The sequence below is a fragment of the Hyperolius riggenbachi genome, chromosome 2 (genome assembly GCF_040937935.1).
Source record: "Hyperolius riggenbachi isolate aHypRig1 chromosome 2, aHypRig1.pri, whole genome shotgun sequence".
Taxonomy (NCBI): domain Eukaryota; kingdom Metazoa; phylum Chordata; class Amphibia; order Anura; family Hyperoliidae; genus Hyperolius; species Hyperolius riggenbachi.
This window is the reverse complement of record NC_090647.1, coordinates 477991070-478018429: the sequence shown is the minus strand read 5'-3', so window position 1 is coordinate 478018429 and position 27360 is coordinate 477991070. Positions and strand designations below refer to the sequence as shown.

General features: G+C 44.8%; 2 protein-coding genes across 3 annotated transcripts in view; one reads left to right on the top strand and one right to left on the bottom strand.

The window, feature by feature from the left end:
* Positions 1 to 1366, bottom strand: part of NAGPA (N-acetylglucosamine-1-phosphodiester alpha-N-acetylglucosaminidase) — a 49068-nt gene extending 47702 nt beyond the window's left edge. Inside the window, exon 1 of the mRNA XM_068270269.1 lies at positions 1331 to 1366. The gene's annotated coding sequence lies outside the window, so the exon portion shown is untranslated. The remainder of the gene's footprint in view (positions 1 to 1330) is intronic.
* Positions 1367 to 4932: 3566 nt separating this feature from the next.
* PRKRIP1 (PRKR interacting protein 1) overlaps positions 4933 to 27360 on the top strand; it is a 34836-nt gene continuing 12408 nt past the window's right edge. The window contains exons 1-5 of one of the 2 annotated variants that reach the window (XM_068270271.1): positions 4933 to 5321; positions 5431 to 5677; positions 8718 to 8796; positions 14279 to 14379; positions 16060 to 16145. In XM_068270271.1, the coding sequence (XP_068126372.1) occupies positions 5555 to 5677; positions 8718 to 8796; positions 14279 to 14379; positions 16060 to 16145 (389 nt within the window). In that variant the 5' untranslated portion in view covers positions 4933 to 5321; positions 5431 to 5554. The remainder of the gene's footprint in view (positions 5322 to 5430; positions 5678 to 8717; positions 8797 to 14278; positions 14380 to 16059; positions 16146 to 27360) is intronic. The other variant, XM_068270270.1, reaches the window with a different exon arrangement.

Genomic DNA, 27360 nt, shown 5'->3' with positions numbered 1-27360 from the left:
GTTCGGATCGATTCCTGCTCGTCCCCGTGGGCGCTCCTTATCTTTCACTCGATTCCCCGCTATTGTCCGCCCGCGGGGATCGAGTGGGGAATCTATCCCGCGGGTCATCGGACCTGTCAGATATTATCAATCGAGCCATCAGCGGCTCGATTGATAAGGGACAAACGCTCCGCGTATGCCCAGCGTTAAGGGCCCCTTTCCACTAGGAAGTACAATCGCGCTGCCTTGTGATTGTCTTATGCTGGGCATACACGGTCCAATCCGGCGGCTCGATTAGCCACCGGATCGACTCCTGCCGCCTTCCGGATCGATACCTGCCCATCCCCGCGGGCGCTCCTTATCTTCCGCTCGATTCCCTGCTATTGTCCGCCCGCAGGGATCGAGCGGGGAATCTATCCGGTGGGTCATCAGACCTGTTGGATATTATCACTCGAGCCATCAGCGGCTCGACTGATAAGGGACAAACGCTCCGTGTATGCCCAGCATTACCTTCCATTTCCACTGCCGCTACTGTGCCGCAATCTGTTAAAAATTGTGCAGGCTGGAAATTTGAAAAAAAAATTGCGCTAGTGGGAAAACAGCACCGCTGCCAATCGTGGTTGGTGATGGGCTTACAAGCACATAACTAGCCAAATTTGTGATTCGAATGAGGCTTAATAGCCTCAGATGTGCAGCTGGGAGAGAGGGGGTTAATTACCCAGATGTCCCACTTGAAAACGTGTGCAGTTTTGAAAGAGGCCTGACTCTTCAATATAGCAGCTACTACATGTAACTTTGGGCCACATACTCTTTCTTTTCAAACATTTTTTTTTATAAATTTGAACTGCGCAAAGGTAGGTAAACCATTATTTGACAGTACATTTATCATTCAACTTTAGAATGTATAGAAAACTGTTAATGACTTCTATTTTTTTCAATTTTACTTATAGGTAACTGTAAACAGAACCAGGAAAATAACTAGACACAGATGAGAAAAGAGAAGAAAAGTAACATAAGTGACAATAAACAAAGGCCTCTTTTGTAGAGCAACATAGTAACTACTCCAGACAATATTGACCTGCCCCTACTGTCACATTACTACCCATAGTTACATAGTTATTTTGGTTGAAAAAAGACATACGTCCATCGAGTTCAACCACTAGAATGTCAGATTTGTTCTTGCACCAATGTAATGAAGTGATGTGCAGGGATCCACTTTGGAGTCACAAGCAATACGTAGTAAATCTTCAAGATCCGCACCATCAACATAATATCTTTTATTAAATGTATAAAGTTAAAACATGCTAAAATAGCGTGGGTCAAAGATGACGCACAGGCGTTTCAGACTTACACAGTCCTTTCTCAAATCTTCATGGACCCACACTAGACAAAGATGAGAAAAGAGAAGAAAAGTAACATAAGTGACAATAAACAAAGACCTCTTTTGTAGAGCAACATAGTAACTACTCCAGACAATATTGACCTGCCCCTACTGTCACATTACTACCCTTGTTACATAGTTACATAGTTATTTTGGTTGAAAAAAGACATACGTCCATCGAGTTCAACCAGTATAAAGTACAACACCAGCCTGCTCCCTTACATATCCCTGTTGATCCAGAGGAAGGCGAAAAAAAGCTTACAAGGCATGGTCCAATTAGCCCCAAAAGGGAAAAATTCCTTCCCGACTCCAGATGGCAATCAGATAAAATCCCTGGATCAACATCCTTAGGCATTACCTAGTAATTGTAGCCATGGATGTCTTTCAACGCAAGGAAAGCATCTAAGCCCCCTTTAAATGCAGGTATAGAGTTTGCCATAACGACTTTGCATTCCACATTTTAAGCACTCTTACTGTAAAGAACCCTTTCCTAAATAAATGGCTAAAACGTTTTTCCTCCATTGTTATTTTCCCCTGCAACATTTTGTTGTGACTGTACAGACTTTTCATCTAGGCTCTGCTTTCCAGTGAAACCTTCCATCCATAATTCATCTTTTTTTCCTTTTCATGCACTGAATATTTTCTCTCTGTTGTCATGATCGCAATTAACCCCCTCTCTCTCAGCCGCACACCTGAGGCTGTAAAGCCTCATTAGAATCACAAATGCGGCTAGTTAAGTATTCCTGAGCCTATCACTAATCGTGGTGCTCTTTTGATTGGCAAAACGTCTGTGATCCACTTTTTTATGCGGATTGCAGCAGAGCTGGGACAAGGTCCTCCAGCACCTAAGGCTGAGACACCAAAGCGCGCCCCTCCATCCCTACCACCCCAGCCGTCACACACTGATTACTATTAGACTAAGAGGCGCCCCAGGGCCCCCAACACCTAAATCTCTAGTTATCTGGCTTGCAGTCTCTGCCATGTATCCCCTTTTCTTATTTCTCTCTGCTCCAAACACAATAGGGGAATGATAGCTGAGTGAGTTGTGCGCCCCCTCCTACACTGCGCCCTGAGGCTGGAGCCTCTCTGGCCTCTGCCCGCTAAAAAACAAGCTTGTAAGTGATCATCAAGCTGGATACAAAATTCTAAAACTGTCCAGGACAGATGTTTACTAAGCAATGCTAGTTTAGTTAGATACTATGGGGTTGATGCACTAACCACATGGCAATAATACTACCGCAAGCAGCATTACGCAATTACCAGTCATGTACGGCGAATAGTGCTAATTGCCTAACACTGCTGACGAATGTAGCAGTAATACTGCTGTGTGCTGCCTGCACCGCTTAATGGCGGTTAGTGCATCAAGCCCTTTGTGTTTTCAGTGTTTTTATCTGTTTAGCTTTTCACAAGCAGGGCTGTGGAGTCGGAGTCGAGGAGTTGGAGCAATTTTGGGTACTTGGAGTCGGAGGTTTTAATAAACTGAGGAGTCAGAGTCAAATGATTTTTGAACCAAATCCGTAGCCTTTGTAAAAATTAGACTAAGGAGTCGGAGTCGAGGAGTCGGAGCAATTTTGGATACCTGTAAGCGGAGGTTTCAATAAACTGAGGAGTCGAAGTCGGAATCTGTTGGATGATTTTTGAACAAAATCCATAGCCTTTGTAAAAATTAGATTAAGGGCTCGTTCACACCTAAAATCACTAACCACTAGCATTTTCCGCGGGTGATTTTTCCAGGTTTTAACGTGGAAAAATCACTGGACTAATTCGCGTTTTTAAAAATGCTAGAGCTATTTTAGCCTATGGCAGTGTTCACACTTCAGTGATTTGTGATAATCACGGGCCTTCCACGATTATCGCTAATCGCAAATGTGTTACATGCAGCATTTTTCCGGTGATTTTGGAGCGATCGCCATTAGCATATATAGAATCGCGATCGCTCCAAAATCACCGGAAAAATGCTGCATGTAACACATTTGCGATTAGCGATAATCGTGGAAGGCCCGTGATTATCGCAAATCACTCAAGTGTGAACACTTCCATAGGCTAAAATGGCTAGCATTTTAAAAAACACTAGCAATTTAGCGATTAGCGGGAACTGCACGATTCCTGCTTAGGTGTGAACATGCCCTAAGGAGTCGAGGAGTTGGAGCAATTTTGGGTACCTGGAGTCAGAGTCTGTGGTTTCATAAACTGAGGAGTCGGAGACGGATGATTTTTGTACCGACTCCACAGCTCTGTTCACAAGTACATTTATTTGTACTTATTTATTTTCCATAGGAGGGCGTTACACTTGTGGCCAGTAATAAATAAGACATATTTTATAAGTAGACTAGTAGACCTAAGCCCATTAATATAACGGGTTCTAGGTCTGTCTCACAACCCCCCTCCTGCCCCTGTGATCGCCGCATGTCTACGCACATGCACGCACCCTCGCACATGACCGCCATGCATGCCAGCCCAGCCCCTACCCTAATCATCCTCCTGTGCCAAAAGCATGTGTGCAGCACATGCGCATTAGCGCAAACACACGGACACAGGGACAGGGGACGCAGATGAACTTGAGTATTATTATATAGGATAAAGGGCAGCACATTAAAGTACTCAAATCCTCAAGGAAAACAGTAAGGCTAATTGCGCACTTGGTGCAATGCGATTGTCCTGTAGCAGGAGAGCCCACCATAGGAAAATAGCACCACACTATTTCCTATTTCACACACCCTGCGGCAGACTGCACCATCAGGGTTATTTGTTTAGCCCCACCCCCTGCTCAGTGATGGACAGGAAGTGAGTCATTGGATTTTGACCGAGTGGCGCTTGTGCACCACACTGTTGCAGTGCCATTGACTCCAATGCAGTTGTGCGCCGAGCGGTACCTCTTGTACCATGCTGCAATGCAGAGTCTGCGTCGCCTCTGCATCTTCCGTAGTACTTTCATCGGACCGTGGGTACTGTGGTCAGTCTCATAGAGACTAATGGCCACTGTGATGAGGGAGTGGCGACGGAGAGTGGCACAATGTCCTCCTTTTACTGTTGCTCCTACCACAGAGATGCTTTGGGCTCTTAGTTGCCATAGTAGCGGTGCATCCTGCCCATGTCATTTCATGTGGTGGTGGGGGGTTCAACTTGACTACTACTGTAGCAGCAGCTGTCTTGGATCTGGGAAGGAGCCACAGACAAAATTTTTTTTTTTTTTTTAGGTAGGTTGTTGTTAGGTAACTCTTATATTTTTTTTCCTAGGATTAATGTCGTTTACCTGGAAACAATCCGGGTACCAGAAGAAGCAGTTAAGCACAATGAGCATATTTAGGGTTATTTCTTACTTCATCCATCTTTTTGAGGTTTTCTGTTATGTGAACACACATTAGGACTGAAAGCCCACGCAAATAATTGACACGAAAAAAAAAGACATACGTCCATCGAGTTCAACCAGTATAAAGTACAACACCAGCCTGCTCCCTCACATATCCCTGCTGATCCAGAGGAAGGCGAAAAAACCCTTACAAGGCATGGTCCAATTAGCCCCAAAAGGGAAAAATTCCTTCCCGACTCCAGATGGCAATCAGATAAAATCCCTGGATCAACATCATTAGGCATTACCTAGTAATTGTAGCCATGGATGTCTTTCAACGCAAGGAAAGCATCTAAGCCCCCTTTAAATGCAGGTATAGAGTTTGCCATAACGACTTTGCATTCCACATTTTAAGCACTCTTACTGTAAAGAACCCTTTCCTAAATAAATGGCTAAAACGTTTTTCCTCCATTGTTATTTTCCCCTGCAACATTTTGTTGTGACTGTACAGACTTTTCATCTAGGCTCTGCTTTCCAGTGAAACCTTCCATCCATAATTCATCTTTTTTTCCTTTTCATGCACTGAATATTTTCTCTCTGTTGTCATGATCGCAATTTTGTCCAGAATTGGGGGGGTTCAAAATATTTGAGCACCAACTATGAATAGTCCAGGTAAGCCGCTGAGTTACAGCATGGACTATTGCTAAGATTTTGTAGTCTATTGATCTGTTTTCCATCCACTAGAGGTCGGGCTCTCTCACGTACTATTTCTGCTCTCTAGGAAGTTACGGTGTGTAGTTCCCTAATTGTGGGCGAATTAGTCTACGAGAAAATGGCTGTGATAGAAGACCTGCAATGAAGAAGTGTCGTCATCTCTCCGCGCCGATGCAAACAGAGGATTCTCTATGGCGGCAGAGAAAGAAGCTGCAAAGCCAGTGCGGCCCAAAAAAGAGCCTCAGCCGCTCATTATACCAAAAAATGCCACCGATGAGCAGAGGCTGAAGCTGGAGAGGCTGATGAGGAACCCGGTAATGATATGGGGAATGAATGTGGCGCAAATGCCCAACTCAGCTTCTAACGAAGCTGATGAACTTTGCTTCTATCTATCTATCTATCTATCTATCTATCTATCTACTATATGTTTGGTTTTGTAGTTCCCCCATGGTTATGTTATTTAACAACTTGTTTGAAGTGACACTTTACTATTATCCAGGAAATATGGAGGTAGTTAACTAGTATATACTAAAGTTGAATTCCCACTTTGGCTTGTTTTTTGTTATTAGTTATCTCTTAGTTTGCATCTCGCTGACCATCGCTAGTCCTGTGACAGCATGTTCTTATCCTCTGCAAGCTGTGGATGCATATCCTAAACTTGCAGAGGTAGACTATGCATCCAAATCTAGGGAGGAGAGAGACTAGGTGTTCACATGACCAATACTGAAGAACTTATTTTAAAGCCACTGCTTAAAGTGTACCCGAGGCGACATGTGACATGGTGAGATAAACATGTGTATGTACAGTACTAAACATATTAATAATCAGGATGTTTTACTTGTTTTATTTTGCTCCCTGAAAGAGTTAATTTTTAAAGATGGAAGTGACAGCTTCTGTCTTGTCAGTAGCTTGTCAGGAATATAGTAAACATCACTGATAAACAAATTACAGCCATAAAAGTTTTCCTGACACAATACATTTCTCTACATATTTCTGAGAGCAGGGGGGAGAGAATATGGTCAATATAGTTCATGTATTTTCATTTAGGGACACTTAATAGACTGCAACTGAGCAAAAAGAACAAAACATTCAATCTACTTTCTAAATGTGTAAATATAATATAAAAATCATGGGGTGTTTAAAAAAGTCATTTTAAGGAGGAGGAGGATAAATATAATTGCTTATCTCCTCAGTTTATTTTCACCTCGGGTTCACTTTAAAGAGAACCTGAACTGAAAATAAAAAGTCAAAATAACCATACACAGGTCATACTTGCCTCCCATGTAGTCTGCTCATCAATCTCTTTCTCCTCTCCTGCGTCCCATTTGTCCACTGTGATCGCTGGAATTCTCCATCCTCCATTTTGAAAATGGCCATTACCCCATAATAGCTTCCTGGTCAGCATACTGTTAAACTGTTATATCGCCCACTTGAGCCATAGGGAAACATGGACATTACCTTGCACATTCAGTTCTAACTGACAGCAACTGGTATATTTTAGTCCTGACAAAATTTTGTCAGACCTGGAAAGGAACTGATGGCGAAGTAAGTATGTAATATTTATTTGCAGCTACATCATGTGTTTATTTTAAATTTTACTCAGTTCAGTTTCCCTTTAAATCCATATCTTGTCACACTATCCTTTCCTGCTCCATCACTCTAGATTGTAAGTTAAGTCTTAAATGGTTAAAAAGTATCATTATTTTTTTAAACAATTTTAAAGGGATAGCCGTAATCTCATGATTGTCCCTGACTCTCTGGTCCTTGTCCTTCATTGAGGATGCAGCTTTAATATTGCAAACTAAAAAGAATCATGTTGTCCAAAGTCTCCCCGCGTCGCCCCTGCTGGTTGCACTAACTCCCTCCATGGACTCCTGCAAGAGAAGAGTCTGGTGGCATACTGGTCAAACACCCCTCCCATACCCTGATAGGGAGGGTTTGTGGGCAGCAGATTCACCATACTTTCCAGAAGACAGTGCAGAGCTGCGATCAGACAGCAAATTTCAGAACAGCTGACGTCTCATGGCATTTGTAGTTTTATTTTAAATTGTGGGGTTCGTGGTTTTTTTTTTTTTTCTTTTCTTTTAACCGTTAGTGGTCTAGAGCTCAAGCAGTCAAAGAATCGATACGTATCCGGGGCTTCCTCCAGCCCCATAAGCATGTGAGAGTCCCTCACCATCGTCCTGCGGTCTGCCATTCAGCCCCGGTAACTGGTTTAACTGCGTCAGTCGTGGTCTTCTGCACATTCGCGGGACCTCCATGCATATGCAGAAGACCACGACTGGCTCGTCTGAACCAGTTATGGGGGCTGATTGCGGTTGAACGGCAGATCGTAGGAGGACAGCGAGGGACTCTCATGTGCTTATGGCGCTGGAGGAAGCCCTGTGTAAGTATTGATTCTTTGTTTTGCGTGGGCTCTGGTTTTCTTTAAAGGATAACTGACGTGAGAGGGATTTGGAGGCTGCCATGTTTATTTCCTCTTAAACAATACTAGTTGCCTGGCTGTCCTGCTGATCTCTTTGGCGTATTGTCTGAATTACACACCTGAAACAAACATGTGGCTAATCTTGTCATATTAATATCAGAAACACCTGATTTGCATGCTTTTTTAGGGTCTATGGCTAAAAGTATTCTAAACAGTGGGTCAGCAGGACAGCCAGGCTATGTGCATTGTTTCACGTCCTTAGCAGTAACCCCGTGTGTGTCTCAGGCTGGAAATCTACAACTTAGAGCCGTAACCTCGAGCCTGACTCGTGGTAGCCGCCGGGAGGTTAATGCAGAGCACAGCGCACAGTGGGCTTTGTTAACTTACCTCCCCCTGGATCCAGACGCCAGCAGCCATTCTCCTTCCGGTCCTTGGAGGCTCTGGATCCCTCTGGCGATCTCACTATATATCTCACCCGGAGGACAGAGGGAGGATTGTAGCGCTGGATCCCAGGGAGGTGAGGAAGTGCAGGGGATGCTGCAGATCTCTCTGCGGTAGGTATTTTGTTCCCAGTTTTAGGGTCTGAAAGCGTGTGAAAAAATTGCACTGCTTTTAGACCCTAAAATCCAGAAAGAATCATACTGCCAAGGAGGTTAAAAGGAAATAAGTATGGCACCCTCCATATCTCTCTCATTCCAGTTGTCCCTTAAAACTTGACTGATATGACTACAGTGAGTAATTAATAAAATAAAATAGATGAGAACTTGAAGGTAAAAATAAATATTTTTCCACTACTTAATTAGAGAAATAAAGAGCAAGAGGGACATTAGCTTAAAATGCAGGTAATGCTTGTTTTGCTGGGTAATTGTAATACTGGACTTTGGCAAACCTCTATTAATTAATCTGGATGAATATCTTCTGTTTTACAGGACAAAGTAACACAAATACCAGAAAGGCCAAAAGAATGGAATCCAAGAGCTCCACCAGAATTTGTCAGAGATGTCATGGGTGAATATTGTTATTAATATTAAAAATTGTTTTTTGCCTCTAAAGAAGCAGGTTTAGCCCGTGAAACAGCCTGTCAGGCACTTGGCACCCCCACTGTCCTGTACCTCTGTGATTACCCAACTGGAATACATGATAAATCAGTTGTCACCTGGGGAAATAAATGTCCATATGTTTTATACAGAGAATGGTTGCACCCTAATCGAAAATGTCCAGTGGAACCAGGGCTGTGGAGTCGGTCCAAAAATCCTCCGACTCCTCAGTTTAGGATTCCACCGACTCCGACTCCTCAACTCCGACTCCTCTAATTTGCATATTACAATTTTGTTGATTAAAAGTATGTAACATGAAATTCGTCTCTTAACTGCCAACGCTTAGGAATTTTACAAGACAACTGAAGTGAGAAGGATATGTAGACTACTATATTTATTCCCTTTAGACTAAAACTAGTCCTTTGGTAAGAGTACTTGTAAAAGGTACAAACCGGAACAAAGAACATTTATCAGGCCCTAGGCAATGTAAGTGTGGGTACATGTAAGAATGATGTGCAGGTACTCTGCAGGGGAATGAGGAGATTCTTCCTCTATTACACATTCTTCATGCACAATCTGAATAAGGTTTATGAGTGACAGACAACACCTCTGTGTTCAATGTGCACAGCATTCTCAGTGGATTCCCTGCAGCTCTGTGGGGAGTGCATATGTAGAGTATAGTACTACTGTGTAACAAAGTAAACCTGAGACAGATGAAATTAAAGTTTTATACATACCTGGGGCTTCCTCCAGCCGCCTTCAGGATAATCAGTCCCTCGTTGTCCTCCTCCACCTCCTGGATCTTCTGCTATGAGTCCAGGTACTTGAGCCAGTCGGGCGTAGTGCGCATGCACACACTCCGCCGCCAGGAGCATACTACACCTGTGCAGCACTATTGCACAGGTGCAGAATGTTCCTGGCTGTGGGAGCGGCATGCGGCCGGACAGCTCTGACTGGCTGAATTACCAGGACTCATAGCAGAAGATCTGGGTGGTGGAGGACAGCGAGGGACTGATTAGCCTGAAGGGGGCTGGAGGAAGCCCTAGGTATGTATAAAACTTTACTTTTCATCCGTCTCAGGTACCCTTTAACCACTTAACGACCGCCCCCAGCCGATGGGCGGCGGCAAAGTCCGGGCCCAAACGACCGCAATACGCCCATCGGCGGGGGCGGCTGCGGGAGTGGCTATGCGGCGATCGGGTCATTTGTGACGCGATCAGCCGCCGGGGACTGGCTCCGCCCACCGCTCGCTGTAACCCGCCGGCCGTTCGGAAGCGCCGGCGGGTTACTAGCTGCCCGATCGCCGCACGGAAAGTGTATAATAGGCTTTGTAATGTATACAAAGCCTATTATACTGGCTGCCTCCTGCCCTGGTGGTCCCAGTGTCCGAGGGACCACCAGGGCAGGCTGCAGCCACCCTAGTCTGCACCCAAGCACACTGATTCCCCCCCCCCGCCCCCTGATCGCCCACAGCACCCCTCAGACCCCCCCCCCTGCCCACCCCCCAGACCACTGTTTGCACCCAATCACCCCCCTAATCACCCATCAATCACTCCCTGTCACTATCTGTCAACGCTATTTTTTTTTTTAGTCCCTAATCTGCCCCCTACTCCCTCCTGATCACCCCCCCACCCCTCAGATTCTCCCCAAACCCCCCCCAGACCCCCCCCCCGTGTACTGTATGCATCTATCCCCCCTGATCACCTGTCAATCACCCGTCAATCACCCCCTGTCACTGCCACCCATCAATCAGCCCCTAACCTGCCCCTTGCGGGCAATCTGATCACCCACCCACACCAATAGATCGCCCGCAGATCCGACATCAGATCACCTCCCAAATGCAGTGTTTACATCTCTTCTCTCCTCTAAACACCCACTAATTACCCATCAATCACCCATCAATCACCCCCTATCACCACCTGTCACTGTTACCCATCAGATTAGACCCTAATCTGCCCCTTGCGGGCACCCAATCACCCGCCCACACGCTCAGATTGCCCTCAGACCCCCCCTTATCAATTCGCCAGTGCAATATTTACATCTGTTATTCCCTGTAATAACCCACTGATCAACTGTCAATCACCCATCAATCACCCCCTGTCACTGCCACCCATCAATCACCCCCTGGCACTGCCACCCATCAATCAGCCCCTAACCTGCCCCTTGCGGGCAATCTGATCACCCACACCAGTAGATCGCCCGCAGGTCCGACATCAGATCACCTCCCAAGTGCAGTGTTTACATCTCTTCTCTCCTCTAAACACCCACTAATCACCCATCAATCACCCCCTATCACCACCTGTCACTGTTACCCATCAGATTAGACCCTAATCTGCCCCTAGGGCACCCAATCTCCCGCCCACACCTCAGAACGCCCTCAGACCCCAGCCCTGATCACCTCGCCAGTGCATTGCTTGCATCTATTTCCCCCCTCTAATCACACCTTGAGACACCCATCAATCACCTCCTGTCACCCCCTAGCACACCTACCCATCAGTTCAGGCCCTAATTTGCCCCGTGTGGGCTCCTGATCACTCGGCCAAACCCTCAGATCCCCCTCAGACCCCCTTCCGATCACCTCCCCAGTGCATTGATTGCATCTATTTTCCCCTCTAACCGCCCCCTGAGACACCCATCAATCACCTCCTGTCACCCCCCTAGCACTCCTATCCATCAGAACAGGCCCAATACATCCTGTCATCTAAGAGGCCACCCTGCTTATGACCGGTTCCACAAAATTTGCCCCCTCATAGACCACCTGTCATCAAAATTTGTAGATGCTTATACCCCTGAACAGTCATTTTGAGGCATTTGTTTTCTAGACTACTCCTCGCGGTTTAGGGCCCCTAAAATGCCAGGGCAGTATAGGAACCCCACAAGTGACCCCATTTTAGAAAGAAGACACCCCAAGGTATTCTGTTAGGTGTATGATGAGTTCATAGAAGATTTTATTTTTTGTCAAAAGTTAGCGGAAATTGGATTTTTATTGTTTTTTTCACAAAGTGTCATTTTTCACTAACTTGTGACAAAAAATAAAATCTTCTACGAACTCACCATACCCCTAACGGAATACCTTGGGGTGTCTTCTTTCTAAAATGGGGTCACTTGTGGGGTTCCTATACTGCCCTGGCATTTTAGGGGCCCTAAACCGTGAGAAGTAGTCTAGAAAACAAATGCCTCAAAATGACCTGTGAAATCCTAAAGGTACTCATTGGACTTTGGGCCCCTTAGCGTAGTTAGGGTGCAAAAAAGTGCCACACATGTGGTATCGCCGTACTCAGGAGAAGTAGTATAATGTGTTTTGGGGTGTATTTTTCCACATACCCATGCTGAGTGGGAGAAATATCTCTATAAATAGACAATTGTGTGTAAAAAAAAAAATAAAAAATTGTCATTTACGGAGATATTTCTCCCACCCAGCATGGGTATGTGTAAAAATACACCCCAAAACACATTATACTACTTCTCCTGAGTACGGCAATACCACATGTGTGGCACTTTTTTGAAGCCTAACTGCGCTAAGGGGCCCAAAGTCCAATGAGCATCTTTAGGCTTTACAGGGGTGCTTACAATTAGGCACCCCCCAAAATGCCAGGACAGTGAACACACCCCACAAATGACCCCATTTTGGAAAGTAGACACTTCAAGGTATTCAGAGAGGAGCATAGTGAGTCCGTGGCAGATGTCATTTTTTTTTTGTCGCAAGTTAGAAGAAATGGAAACTTTTTTTTTTTTTTTTTCTTTTTTGTCAGAAAGTGTCATTTTCCGCTAACTTGTGACAAAAAATAAAATCTTCTATGAACGCACCATGCCTCTCACTGAATACTTTGGGATGTCTTCTTTCCAAAATGGGGTCATTTGGGGGGTATTTGTACTTTCCTCTTTTAGCCCCTCATGAAACCTGACAGGTGCGCAGAAAAGTCAGAGATGCTTGAAAATGGGAAAATTCACTTTTGGCACCATAGTTTGTAAACGCTATAACTTTTACCCAATCCAATAAATATACACTGAATGGTTTTTTTTTTATCAAAGACATGTAGCAGAATAACTTTCGCGCTCAAATGTATAGGAAATTTTACTTTATTTGAAAAATGTCAGCACAGAAAGTTAAAAAAAATCATTTTTTTGCCAAAATTCATGTCTTTTTTGCTGAATATAATAAAAAGTAAAAATCGCAGGAGCAATCAAATAGCACCAAAAGAAAGCTGTATTAGTGACAACAAAAGGAGGTAAAATTCATTTAGGTGGTAGGTTGTATGAGCGAGCAATAAACCGTGAAAGCTGCAGTGGTCTGAATGGAGAAAAAGGCTCTGGTCCTTAAGGGGCGAAAAGACTGTGGTCCTGAAGTGGTTAATTTGTAGTCACCAAACCAAATTTTAACAACCTATCAAATTATTTGATTTCATCAGCGAAGGGAGTGCATACATTTGCATAAATCAGCATCAGTGCAGAATTATTTCCATCTCCTTGACCATCTCTATTAGTGACACAGCTACACATCAGGCTTTATTCTTACAGCATAGATGTTATTTAGTATATATAAGAGATTCCTGTGTACACATCATATATACAGTCACAATCAGATATGTATATCTGACCTTAAAAATACGGTGACTGCTTTATTGAAGCAGCACAAGTAACTAATTTTGATTGGTTTATTTAATTTTTGTGGACTAAGCACAGCTATTACTGTATATATACATTATTTTTAATGACTATTATCTGAGAAATAGAATATTTTATCATATTTTCTATTTTAATTACAGTTACAAATTCATTAGGAGTCGGAGTCGGTGCATTTTTTCCCGACTCCGACTCCAGGCACCCAAAATTGCCCGACTCCACAACTCCGACTCCACAGCCCTGAGTGGAACCACTGGATATCATTGGCACGGGTAACCCCTAAGAGGGGGAGTAGACTATATGGGGTGGGAGGAGCCACCCCTGTGTGAGTGTAAACTCATACTGGGGTTAATAACAGTTTTTCACATGCAGAAAAATAATTGACAGCAATGCAACTGTCAGACAACTCATTCAGGAAACTGAGGAGTGGAAAATGGCCCTAAGACGCGCCCATGCTACAGTGTTTAAACACACTGTGCTATTAACCTGAGGCAGTAGCTGAAACTCAAGAAACGTGTTGTTGGTTTTTGGTGTCCAATAAATTAGTCTTTAATCTCCTTATCGAGGTAACACTGTTCATTATTAACTCCCATATTGTTAGCTTACACTCACACTGGGGCGCCTCCTCCCACCCTGGATTTGTAGAAAAAAAAAAAAATGTCAGCACTCTTAGACCAAGCATCACCTGATATACACTGGCTGAAAGGGCTATTCATTCATATTTAACATTATTCTTTGGTACCTTTCTGTGTGCATTGAATGATGTAGATGTGAATTATATTACCATAGTTACAGGAAGAAAGCAGTGTTACTGAAACATTATTTTTCAGGTTCCAGTGCTGGTGCTGGCAGTGGGGAGTTCCATGTTTATCGTCACCTCCGACGCAGAGAGTATCAGAGGCAAGAATTCATGGATGTTATATCTGAAAAGGTGATTTGTTTTGTTTCTCATAGTAGAAACCAGATTGCTTGCTTGGGGTGCCTGCTCCAGCCTTGTAGTCACCAGTCTAGAGAAATCAGCCCTACAATATTTTCAAAGAAGAGATTAGTATTAGTGTTCTAAGAGTTGGGAGGTTTGTAGGGGATCATCTACTCCTTGCTTATACAGAAGTGTGGTTTGTTTGTAAATATTAAGATGTTATTTTTGATAGACGCGTGAATAAAAGTTCTGCCAGCATTCAAGATCACATAATTCGGATGGTGTGGATACTGTTCTAAAATCTCTATTTCCCCAAGTCCTACCCATAGGAAGTATGGTGGATAGGATTTGGGGAAACAGGGATTTTAGAACAGTACCCAGATGACTCATAGCAAAGTGATTCTGATGTTCCATGACATAAATAGGTGCACTGTAATGCAGTAATACATTTTACAACAAACATTTACCGTTTCTTTAACTGGTTCTGCACTGGCTGTAGTTTAAAATTACGCTGCACTTGTGGCTGCCTAAGCCTGATGCGGTGTCGTTTTAATGCCGCCAGTTCCCGTGCATGGGAGACATGGGGCATCCCTGAAAGACAGCTGAGGTCCTTACCATGGTCAGACCACCTGATCACTGTGAGCCAATCGCAGTAACCGGGAAGTGAATTTTTTTTTAAAAAGTCAGTCCACAATCAGTTAAATGATACCTGAGCTGATGTGGTCTGTTAAAATGGAGGCTAATGTGATATGTGGGCATGAGTTTCGAGGCTAACCTCCTCCAGATCAATCCCATGCTGCTACGCTGCAAAAGGCCCCCATTAGTGGCAGTGATTTGGCCAAGTTGCCGACCTTTAACCCAGACATAGTAGTATGTCCAATCCACACTTGTGACTGCGCCCCCCCCCCCTTTTTACTAGGTCCTGTGTTCCCAAAGCACACACTCCAGTCTAGACCACCTACAAAGTATTTTTTAGATTTTGGCGTTATTGCTTTACAAGGGGGGTGGATCGGATATACTATGCATGCGCAGCCTACTATGTCCAGGTTAAAGGTTGGCGGCTTGGCCAAGTCGCTGCTGCTAATTGGGCCTTTTGCAGCAGAACCAAGCGGCATGGGAGTGATCGGGAGGAGCGGAAAGCCTCCGTATTCATGCCCACAAATCACAGTAGCCTCCATTTTAACAGACCACTTTGGCTTGAGTATCCTTTAATCTCCCTGGCGGTAACCCCGAGTCAGGCTTGGGACAGAAAACCGCAGCTCAGAGCGGTAACCCCGAGTCTGACATGTGGTAGCTGCCAGGAGGTCTGTGCAGAGCCTTATGCGCAGCAGGCTTTGTAACTCACCTCCTTCGGGCTCCAGGTGCTGGCAGCCATTTTCCTTCCAGTCCTCGGAAACTCTGCATCCCCCTGGTGAGATTGCCGTCTTTTGTCATGACGACACCAAGCGATCTCACTACAGGGTTATAGCGCCACCCGGAGGATGGACAGAGAACTGCAGCGCTGGATCCTGGGGAGGTGAGTAAGTTTCATAGCGGTGGACTCCTGAGGCCAGCAAAATCCCTGATGCGGCATGCCCGACAGAGTGTCTGGCATACTGCTCAGGAGGTTAATGAAATAAAAAGAAATGTATTTTCATAATTTTTGTGACTCGTAATAAAACAAGCATACATTAACGATTTGTCATATTGCAGCAACAATTAGATGAAGAATTCCAAAGAAAGATAAAGGAGAACCAGATCAAAGCAGAGGAGAGAACAGCAAAACGCAGATTAAAAAGGTAATTGCTACACGTCTTTTTGTCTATAATTGTGGATAAGATTCATAATACTTATCAAACTCTTTAGTAACATAACACATTGGACACTGGCACCTCATCACCCACTGCATAATACTTATACATACACCCTGGCCCTTATTTAATTCACTTTTTCCCCTACGTTTTCTCATAGGTGATCTTTTCACACCATATTAATAAAATGCCTTTTAAGTAATCGGCAAGCAATAGAATACTCAGAGTAATTTTGACAGTACTTTCTTACTACTTACTACTTTGGTACTTTTTCAATTGCAGAGAGTGCTGAAAAGTTATTTTAAAGAGACACTGCAACTAGAAAAACGGCCCCTGGGGGGGTACTCACCTCGGGAGGGGGAAGCCTCTGGATCCTAATGAGGCTTCCCCCGTCCTCCTGTCCCACCAGGGTCTCGCTGCAGCCCTTCAAAGCCGGCCCGGCAAATGCGTCAGCCTGTTCAATATTTACCTTTCCAGGCTCCAGCGGGGGCGCTGTTTCGGCTTTCGGCTCCGAAGTAGTCGGAAATACCCGATCTCAGTAGGGGCCGTTCTACTGCGCAGGTGCCAGAGACTTGCGCCTGCGCAGTAGAACGGACCCGAATGATATCGGGTATTTCTGCCTATCTCCGAGTGGAGAGCCGATACGGCGCCTGCGCTGGAGCTGGGAAGGTAATTATTTACATCGCCTACGTTTGGAGGGGCACAGCGGGACCCCCGTGGGACGCGGGAAGCCTCGATAGGATCCGGAGGCTTCCCCCCCCATCCGGGGGCCTTTTTTCTCAGTACAGGTTTTCTTTAAACAAAAGATGAGAAATGATCTCCTTGGAAAAACAGACGAAGAAAATCTTAATTGGATAACGGCCCATATTTTAAAATAAAAACAAGAACTTATTTTTTTGAGGCTCTATTTTAGTTTCCAAAGTATTTATTGGTTTGGAAAAGGCATACTTAAGAGTTACAACAGAACTCCACTTACAGCTAGAGCGTAGTAGAGCATTTTTCTGGAAATTACATATAAAAGTCATAACCTATGACTAAACACAAGAACAGGAAAAAGAAAACAATAAAATTGCATAATAAAGGGCCCAGATTTCAAATCTCACAAAATATTATATGGACAGTGTGACCCAGAGGGTTAGCGTACTCGTTATGGGATAGCTTTTAACAAAACATTTTGACTGGCTAGCACGTAGACTGAACACCAGAACCTCCCATCTTAGTAATCCAAGGAGACCAGACCTTGTCAAAGTGGAGTATGGTGTCATTGTAGGTGGCCACACTTTTTTCACACACTAGGATTGAATTAACTTCTAAAGGAAGCTTAAAGGGACTTTGAGCACGTCTCATGGGTATGCCTTTAAGACTCCGACCAGTACTGCAACGTACTTAAACATGTATACCTTTCTGTAGTTTTTGCTCTCCTCTTTCATTAGATGCCTGAATCTTCGTTCTACACTAAAAAGTTTTCGTTTGATTGCAGTTTAAAAATCGCGGCTGCCATCTTGGCTATGTTATAACTTCCGGGTCACCCCTGTCTTCTCTGTTAGAGGAGTGCATCACTGAATGAAGCAGGAAGAGGAAGTGACACGCATGGTCATTGCAAGAGGCTCCTCCAGAGGGGTCATAGCACAATTTTGTTGGAAGTCGTCTGGCTTAAGGTGTGTACACACGCACTACCAGAGGCAACGACTGGTCTGCCGGACCCTCCCACTGGGCAGTCTTTTAGCCGACAGTAGCGCGGCCGGACTGATAAGGCTGTTTCTGAACGATCCGCTGAGCTTATCAGTCCGCCCACAGCGCGTACACGCGCTACTGTCGGGTAAGGACCGCCTAGTGGGAGGGTCCAGTGGACCCGTCGTTGCCGCTGGTAGTGCGTGTTTACGCACCTTTAAAGGCATGCCCATGAGAGGTGCTCGGAGTCCCTTTAAGAGAGATCCAGCTTACGCCACTGTGAGGCAATCTGGTGTTTTGCAGCAATCGTAATAAATTGAATCAACTTATGGGGAGCATGTTTCATTTGACTAGGCCTATACCCCATGAAAAGTATCTTAGGATCAATAGATAACTTAGACTGGAGGACGTCAGTTATATCATCAGTGTGTGAACCATACTGCCTGTGGAGGAACATACCTTAAAGAACAACTGAACTAGAGGGATATGGAGGCTGCCATATTCATTTCCTTTTAAGCAATACCAGTTGCCTGCCTATCCTGCTGATCCTCTGTCTTTTAGCCATAGATCCTGAACAAGCTTGCAGCAGATCAGGGGTTTCTAAAATTGTCAGATTCAGGGAGATTAGCTGCATGATTATTTCTGGTATTATTCACTACTGCAACCAAATAGATCAGCAGGGCTGCCAGGCAACTGGTATTATTTAAAAGGAAATAAATATGGCAACCTCCATATTCTCACTTCAGTTGTTCTTTAAAACAGAAGAGAAGCAAAAAAAAACTCTAGACATATGGGCAAAAACAAGAGAACTACATGCAAAATCATATAAAGACCTATATATGCATAAATATGGAAGTAAATTGGTTAGACTTCTTGCAAGACTTGCTGGGGGGGGGGGGGGGGGGGGGGAGGATTCAACCCAATCACGTATATACAGGCTTAAAGACAGAAATGGAGTGATCGTTCATCATCCTAAAGACATCAACAACCTATTTGCAGATTACTATAGTGAATTCTATAAAAACCCATGAGTTCCTGATCCTTCCTTCCACAGATTCTATCCTCTATAGCATACGCCTACCAAAGCTAATGGAAGCGCAGTCAGACCTCTTAAATGCCCTAGTAACAGTAGAGGAAGTTCGGATAACGAATCTCCACAATTGCAAAGCCCCAGGACCTGACTGTTTAACCGCGGAGTTCTTTAAAATTCTAAAACAAGACATAGCTCCATCACTAGCTAAGATTTATAACCAAATTCTAGCGGGGAGCGGGGGGAGCACTACCTACCTATACTGGGCACTATACTGGCTAAACTGGGCACTATACTACCCATACTGGGGCACTATACTGGCTAAACTGGGCACTATACTGGCTAAACTGGGCACTATACTGGCTAAACTGGGCACTTTACTAGCCATACTGGGGCACTATACTAGCTAAACTGGGCACTATACTAGCTAAACTGGGCACTATACTGGCTATACTGAGGCACTACCTACCCATACTGGGCGCTATACTGGCTAAACTGGGCACTTTACTAGCCATACTGGGGCACTATACTAGCCATACTGGGGCACTATACTAGTTAAACTGGGCACTATACTAGCTATACTGAGGCACTACCTACCCATACTGGGCGCTATACTGGGCACTTTACTAGCTATACTGGGCACTATACTAGCTATACTGGACACTACCTACCTATACTGGGGACTATACTAGCTATACTGGGACACACTGGGGGGCTGCACCAATCCAGCATTTCCTACCCCCGGCTTATATGGGGGTCAATCATTTTTCCCTGGTTTTTAAGGGAAAAGTTGGGGGGTCGGCTTATATGCGAGTATATACGGTATTCCATACTTAATCCATCCCAATCAGGTAGGATTTATACAGGGAAGCGCAGCGGTGACAAATGTGAGATGTCTCCTTGTGATCCTGGAGCAAGTCAAAGCTTATCCCATTTCAAACAAAAACGCAGCGATACTAACTTTAGACGCAGAAAAAGCGTTTGACGCTGTACAATGGAACTGGCTCAAACAAGTCCTCATCAAAATGGGCTTCAAAGACTCCTTCATTGAATTTTACCATTTTCTTTATGCAAACCCTAGAGCTAGAATTGCTACCACAGGCTTTCTTTCTAAACCATTCCCATTGTGCCGTGGCATGAGAAAGGGGTGCCCCTTGTCATTGCTGCTCTTCAACATCGCACTAGAACCACTAGCCAGACTGCTAGATAACAATATCAATGGTATCAAAACAGGTGACAAAAGAGTCTCCTCTGCAGTGTTTGCAGATGACATACTCTTGTTCCTAGATAATCCCCACCAGCAAGTCTCTCTACTATATTAGACATAATAGAAAAAGTAGGCAGGGAATCAGGATTTAAGATAAATGCCCATAAAAGCAAGCTCCTCTTTCCCTCCCACAAAGCAAATTTAGCTCAGCCACACTCTCTGGGAGTGAAGATAGCCCAAAGCCAAATCATATACCTAGGCCTCAAAATAAATAAAAACCCTTTCCAATTATATTCTGATAATATAACTCCTACTATAGACAAGGTAATAACCCAACTAGAAGGCTGGGCAAATATCCCCTTGGGACTGGCGGGAAGAGCTGGATGGATCAAAATGATAAGCTTTGGCAAACTACTCTACCCAATGCAGGTCCTCCCGCTACTCTTCAAGCATAAAGACTTGAATAAATTAAACAAAGCCTTTTCATCCTTCCTATAGGCTGGCAAAAAGTCAGAATTAAAATTAATAGACTGCAACTACCTAAGGAATCAGGAGGACTAAACCTCCCAGACGTCAGAAAATATAATTTAGCCTGCTTAACAAGACATGTTCGAGACTGTGTATCGAAGACCAGCTCTTTCTCAAATTATAATCTAGAAAGTGCCGTAGCTGGACCCTGGCACCTTAGTGCCCTACTCCACTCCCCATGGGCAATCCTGCCAACCAGAATCAAACCTAGCCAGTTGCTACGCGACACAATTATTGCATGGAAATAAATTTGTAAGCTTTTTGGTCTCCCTTGGGCAGTCTCAAAATACAGTGGTGTGAGAAACTATTTGCCCCCTTCCTGATTTCTTATTCTTTTGCATGTTTGTCACACTTAAAAGTTTCTGCTCATCAAAAACCGTTAACTATTAGTCAAAGATAACATAATTGAACACAAAATGCTGTTTTAAATGATGGTTTTTATTATTTAGTGAGAAAAAAAACTCAAAACCTACATGGAGCTGTGTGAAAAATAAATTGCCCCCTGAACCTAATAACTGGTTGGGCCACCCTTAGCAGCAATAACTGCAATCAAGCGTTTGCGATAACTTGCAACAAGTCTTTTACAGCGCTCTGGAGGAATTTTGGCCCACTCATTTTTGCAGAATTGTTGTAATTCAGCTTTATTTGAGGGTTTTCTAGCATGAACCGCCTTTTTAAGGTCATGCCACAACATCTCAATAGGATTCAGGTCAGGACTTTGACTAGGCCACTCCAAAGTCTTCATTTTGTTTTTCTTCAGCCATTCAGAGGTGGATTTGCTGGTGTGTTTTGGGTCATTGTCCTGCCCCAGCACCCAAGATCGCTTCAGCTTGAGTTGACGAACAGATGGCTGGACATTCTCCTTCAGGATTTTTTGGTAGACAGTAGAATTCATGGTTCCATCTATCACAGCAAGCCTTCCAGGTCCTGAAGCAGCAAAACAACCCCAGACCATCACACTACTACCACCATATTTTACTGTTGGTATGATGTTCTTTTGCTGAAATGCTGTGTTACTTCTACGCCAGATGTAACGGGACCAGCACCTTCCAAAAAATTCAACTTTTGTCTCGTCGGTCCACAAGGTATTTTGCCAAAAGTCTTGGCAATCATTGAGATGTTTTTTAGCAAAATTGAGACGAGCCTTAATGTTCTTTTTGCTTAAAAGTGGTTTGCTCCTTGGATATCTTCCATGCAGGCCGTTTTTGCCCAGTCTCTTTCTTATGGTGGAGTCGTGAACACTGACCTTAATTGAGTCAAGTGAGGCCTGCAGTTCTTTAGATGTTGTCCTGGGGTCTTTTGTGGCCTCTCGGATGAGTTTTCTCTGCGCTCTTGGGGTAATTTTGGTCGGCCGGCCACACCTGGGAAAGTTCATCACTATTCCATGTTTTTGCCATTTGTGGATAATGGCTCTCACTGTGGTTCGCTGGAGTCCCAAAGCTTTAGAAATGGCTTTATAACCTTTACCAGACTGATAGATCTCAATTACAGTACTTTTGTTCTCATTTGTTCCTGAATTTCTTTGGATCTTGGCATGATGTCTAGCTTTTGAGGTGCTTTTGGTCTACTTCTCTGTGTCAGATAGCTCCGATTTAAGTGATTTCTTGATTGAAACAGGTGTGTCAGTAATTAGGCCTGGGGGTGACTACAGAAATTGAACTCAGGTGTGATAAACCAAAGTTAAGTTATTTTTTTTAACAAGGGGGGCAATCACTTTTTCACACAGGACCATGTAGATTTGGAGTTTTTTTTCTCACTAAATAATAAAAACCATCATTTAAAACTGCATTTTGTGTTCAATTTTGTTATCTTTGACTAATATTTAATGGTTTTTGATGAGAGCAGAAACATTTAAGTGTGAAAAACATGCAAAAGAATAAGAAATCAGGAAGGGGGCAAATAGTTTTTCACACCACTGTATATGCCCCTTTGGGGACACACGGGTTTTACACCAGGTTTGATGCACGAAACTTACAACATCCGGGAAGATAAGGGCCTAGTAAAGTTGGGAACCTTCTTCTTTAATCTTGGAGAATAGATGGTTTACTTTTAAAGAAGTGCAACAGGAACACCACTTCCTAAATCGTCACTATCTCATGTATGCACAAATGAGGTCATATGCTAAATCACACCTATACAATATCTCTACTATTGCCAAACTCACGCCCTTTAACCACTTCCCGACCGCCCACTACACAGGGGCGGCGGGGAAGTGGAGCCCTGCAGGACGGCCTCACCCACAGAGGCGGCGGTCCATTTAAGGGCATGGGCGGAGCGATCGCGTCATCCGTGACGCGATCCTCCGCCGGCGCCTGTCACCGCTCGCTCGCCGCAACATCCCGCCGGCTATACGGAAGCGCCGGCGGGATGTTAACCCCGGGATCGCCGCATACAAAGTGTATAATACACTTTGTAATGTTTACAAAGTGTATTATACAGGCTGCCTCCTGCCCTGGTGGTCCCAGTGTCCGAGGGACCACCAGGGCAGGCTGCAGCCACCCTAGTCTGCACCCAAGCACACTGATTTCTCCCCCCCCCTGCCCCAGATCGCCCACAGCACCCATCAGACCCCCCCCCTGCCCACCCCCCAGACCCCTGTTTGCACCCAATCACCCCCCTAATCACCCATCAATCACTCCCTGTCACTATCTGTCAACGCTATTTTTTTTTTATCCCCCCCCTGCTCCCTGCCCCCTCCTGATCACCCCCCACCCCTCAGATTCTCCCCAGACCCCCCCCCCAGACCACCCCCCCCTGTTTACTGTATGCATCTATCCCCCTGATCACCTGTCAATCACCTGTCAATCACCCGTCAATCACCCATCAATCACCCCCTGTCACTGCCACCCATCAATCAGCCCCTAACCTGCCCCTTGCGGGCAATCTGATCACCCCCCCCACACCAATAGATCGCCCACAGATCCGACATCAGATCACCTCCCAAATCCATTGTTTACATCTATTCTCTCCTCTAAACACCCACTAATTACCCATCAATCACCCATCAATCACCCCCTATCACCACTTGTCACTTTTACCTATCAGATCAGACCCTAATCTGCCCCTTGCGGGCACCCAATCACCCGCCCACACGCTCAGATTGCCCTCTGACCCCCCCTTATCAATTCACCAGTGCATTAATTACATCTGTTCTTCCCTGTAATAACCCACTGATCACCTGTCAATCACCTGCCAATCACCTATCACCCATCAATCACCCCCTGTCACTGCCACCCAACAATCAGCCCCTAACCTGCCCCTTGCGGGCAATCTGATCACCCACCCACACCATTAGATCGCCCGCAAACCCGCCGTCAGATTACCTCCCAAATGTATCGTTTACATCTGTTATCTTCTCTAAACACCCACTAATTACCCATCAATCACCCCCTATAACCACCTGTCACTGTTACCTATCAGATCAGACCCTAATCTGCCCCTTGCGGGCACCCAATCACCCGCCCACACGCTCAGATTGCCCTCAGACCCCCCCCTTATCAATTCGCCAGTGCATTAATTACATCTGTCCTTCCCTGTAATAACCCACTGATCACCTGTCAATCACCTGCCAATCACCTATCACCCATCAATCACCCCCTGTCACTGCCACCCAACAATCAGCCCCTAACCTGCCCCTTGCGGGCAATCTGATCACCCACCCACACCAATAGATCGCCCGCAGATCCGACATCAGATCACCACCCAAGCGCAGTGTTTCCATCTATTCTCTCCTCTAAACACCCACTAATTACCCATCATTCACCCATCAATCACTCCCTATCACCACCTGTCACTGTTACCTATCAGATCAGACCCTAATCTGCCCCTTGCGGGCACCCAATCGACCGCCTACACGCTCAGATTGCCCTCAGACCCCCCCTTGTCAATTCGCCAGTGCAATATTTACATCTGTTCTCCCCTGTAATAACCCACTGATTACCTGTCAATCACCTATCAATCACCCATCAATCACCCCCTGTCACTGCCACCCATCAATCACCCCCTGTCACTGCCACCCATCAATCACCCGCTGTCACTGCCACCCATCAATCAGCCCCTAACCTGCCCCTTGCGGGCAAACTGATCACCCACCCACACCAATAGATCGCCCGCAGATCCGACATCAGATCACCACCCAAGCGCAGTGTTTCCATCTATTCTCTACCCTAAACACCCACTAATTACCCATCAATCACCCCCTGTCACTGCTACCTATCAGATTAGACCCCTATCTGCCCCTAGGGCACTCAATCACCCGCCCACACCCTCAGAATGCCCTCAGACCCCAGCCCTGATCACCTCGCCAGTGCATTGCTTGCATCCATTCCCCCCTCTAATCACACCTTGAGACACCCATCAATCACCTCCTGTCACCCCCTAGCACACCTACCCATCAGATCAGGCCCCAATTTGCCCCGTGTGGGCTCCCGATCACTCGGCCAAACCCTCAGACCCCCTTCCGATCACCTCCCCAGTGCATGGATTGCATCTATTTTCCCCTCTAACCACCCCCTGAGACACCCATCAATCACCTCCTGTCACCCCCCTAGCACTCCTATCCATCAGATCAGGCCCAATACAACCTGTCATCTAAAAGGCCACCCTGCTTATGACCGGTTCCACAAAATTCGCCCCCTCATAGACCACCTGTCATCAAAATTTGCAGATGCTTATACCCCTGAACAGTCATTTTGAGACATTTGGTTTCCAGACTACTCACGGTTTTGGGCCTGTAAAATGCCAGGGCGGTATAGGAACCCCACAAGTGACCCCATTTTAGAAAAAAAAGACACCCCAAGGTATTATGTTAGGTGTATGACGAGTTCATAGAAGATTTAATTTTTTGTCAAAAGTTAGCGGAAATTAATTTTTATTTTTTTTTCACAAAGTGTCATTTTTCACTAACTTGTGACAATAAAATCTTCTATGAACTCTCCATACACCTAACGGAATACCTTGGGGTGTCTTCTTTCTAAAATGGGGTCACTTGTGGGGTTCCTATACTGCCCTGGCATTTTAGGGGCCCTAAACCGCGAGGAGTAGTCTAGAAAACAAATGCTTCAAAATGACCTGTGAATAGGACGTTGGGCCCCTTAGCGCACCTAGGCTGCAAAAAAGTGTCACACGTGGTACCGCCGTACTCAGGAAAAGTAGTATAATGTGTTTTGGGGTGTATTTTTACACATACCCATGCTGGGTGGGAGAAATTTCTATGTAAATGGACAATTGTGTGTAAAAAAATCAAACAATTGTCATTTACAGAGATATTTCTCCCACTTAGCATGGGTATGTGTAAAAATACACCCCAAAACGCATTATACTACTTCTCCTGAGTACAGCGGTACCACATGTGTGGCACTTTTTTACACCCTAAGTACGCTAAGGGGCCCAAAGTCCAATGAGTACCTTTAGGATTTCACAGGTCATTTTGCGACATTTGGTTTCAAGACTACTCCTCACGGTTTAGGGCCCCTAAAATGCCAGGGCAGTATAGGAACCCCACAAATGACCCCATTCTAGAAAGAAGACACCCAAAGGTATTCCGTACGGAGTATGGTGAGTTCATAGAAGATTTTATTTTTTGTCACAAGTTAGCGGAAAATGACACTTTGTGAAAAAAAAACTATTAAAATCAATTTCCGCTAACTTGTGACAAAAAAATAAAAACTTCTATGAACTCACCATACTCCTAACGGAATACCTTGGGGTGTCTTCTTTCTAAAATGGGGTCATTAGTGGGGTTCCTATACTGCCCTGGCATTTTAGGGGCCCTAAACCGTGAGGAGTAGTCTTGAAACAAAAATGACCTGTGAAATCCTAAAGGTACTCATTGGACTTTGGGCCCCTTAGTGCAGTTAGGGTGCAAAAAAGTGCCACACATGTGGTATCGCCGTACTCGGGAGAAGTAGTACAATGTGTTTTGGGGTGTATTTTTACACATACCCATGCTGGGTGGGAGAAATACCTCTGTAAATGACAATCTTTTGATTTTTTTACACACAATTGTCCATTTACAGAGGTATTTCTCCCACCCAGCATGGGTATGTGTAAAAATACACCCCAAAACACATTGTACTACTTCTCCCGAGTATGGCGATACCACATGTGTGGCACTTTTTTGCACCCTAACTGCGCTAAAGGGCCCAAAGTCCAATGAGTACCTTTAGGATTTCACAGGTCATTTTGAGAAATTTCGTTTCAAGACTACTCCTCACGGTTTAGGGCCCCTAAAATGCCAGGGCAGTATAGGAACCCCACAAATGACCCCATTTTAGAAAGAAGACACCCCAAGGTATTCCGTTAGGAGTATGGTGAGTTCATAGAAGATTTTATTTTTTGTCAAAAGTTAGCGGAAATTGATTTTAATTGTGTTTTTTCACAAAGTGTCATTTTCCGCTAACTTGTGACAAAAAATAAAATCTTCTATGAACTCGCCATACTACTAACGGAATACCTTGGGGTGTCTTCTTTCTAAAATGGGGTCATTTGTGGGGTTCCTATACTGCCCTGGCATTTTAGGGGCCCTAAACCGTGAGGAGTAGTCTTGAAACGAAATTTCTCAAAATGACCTGTGAAATCCTAAAGGTACTCATTGGACTTTGGGCCCTTTAGCGCAGTTAGGGTGCAAAAAAGTGCCACACATGTGGTATCGCCGTACTCAGGAGAAGTAGTATAATGTGTTTTGTGGTGTATTTTTACACATACCCATGCTGAGTGGGAGAAATATCTCTGTAAATGGACAATTGTGTGTAAAAAAAATTAACAAA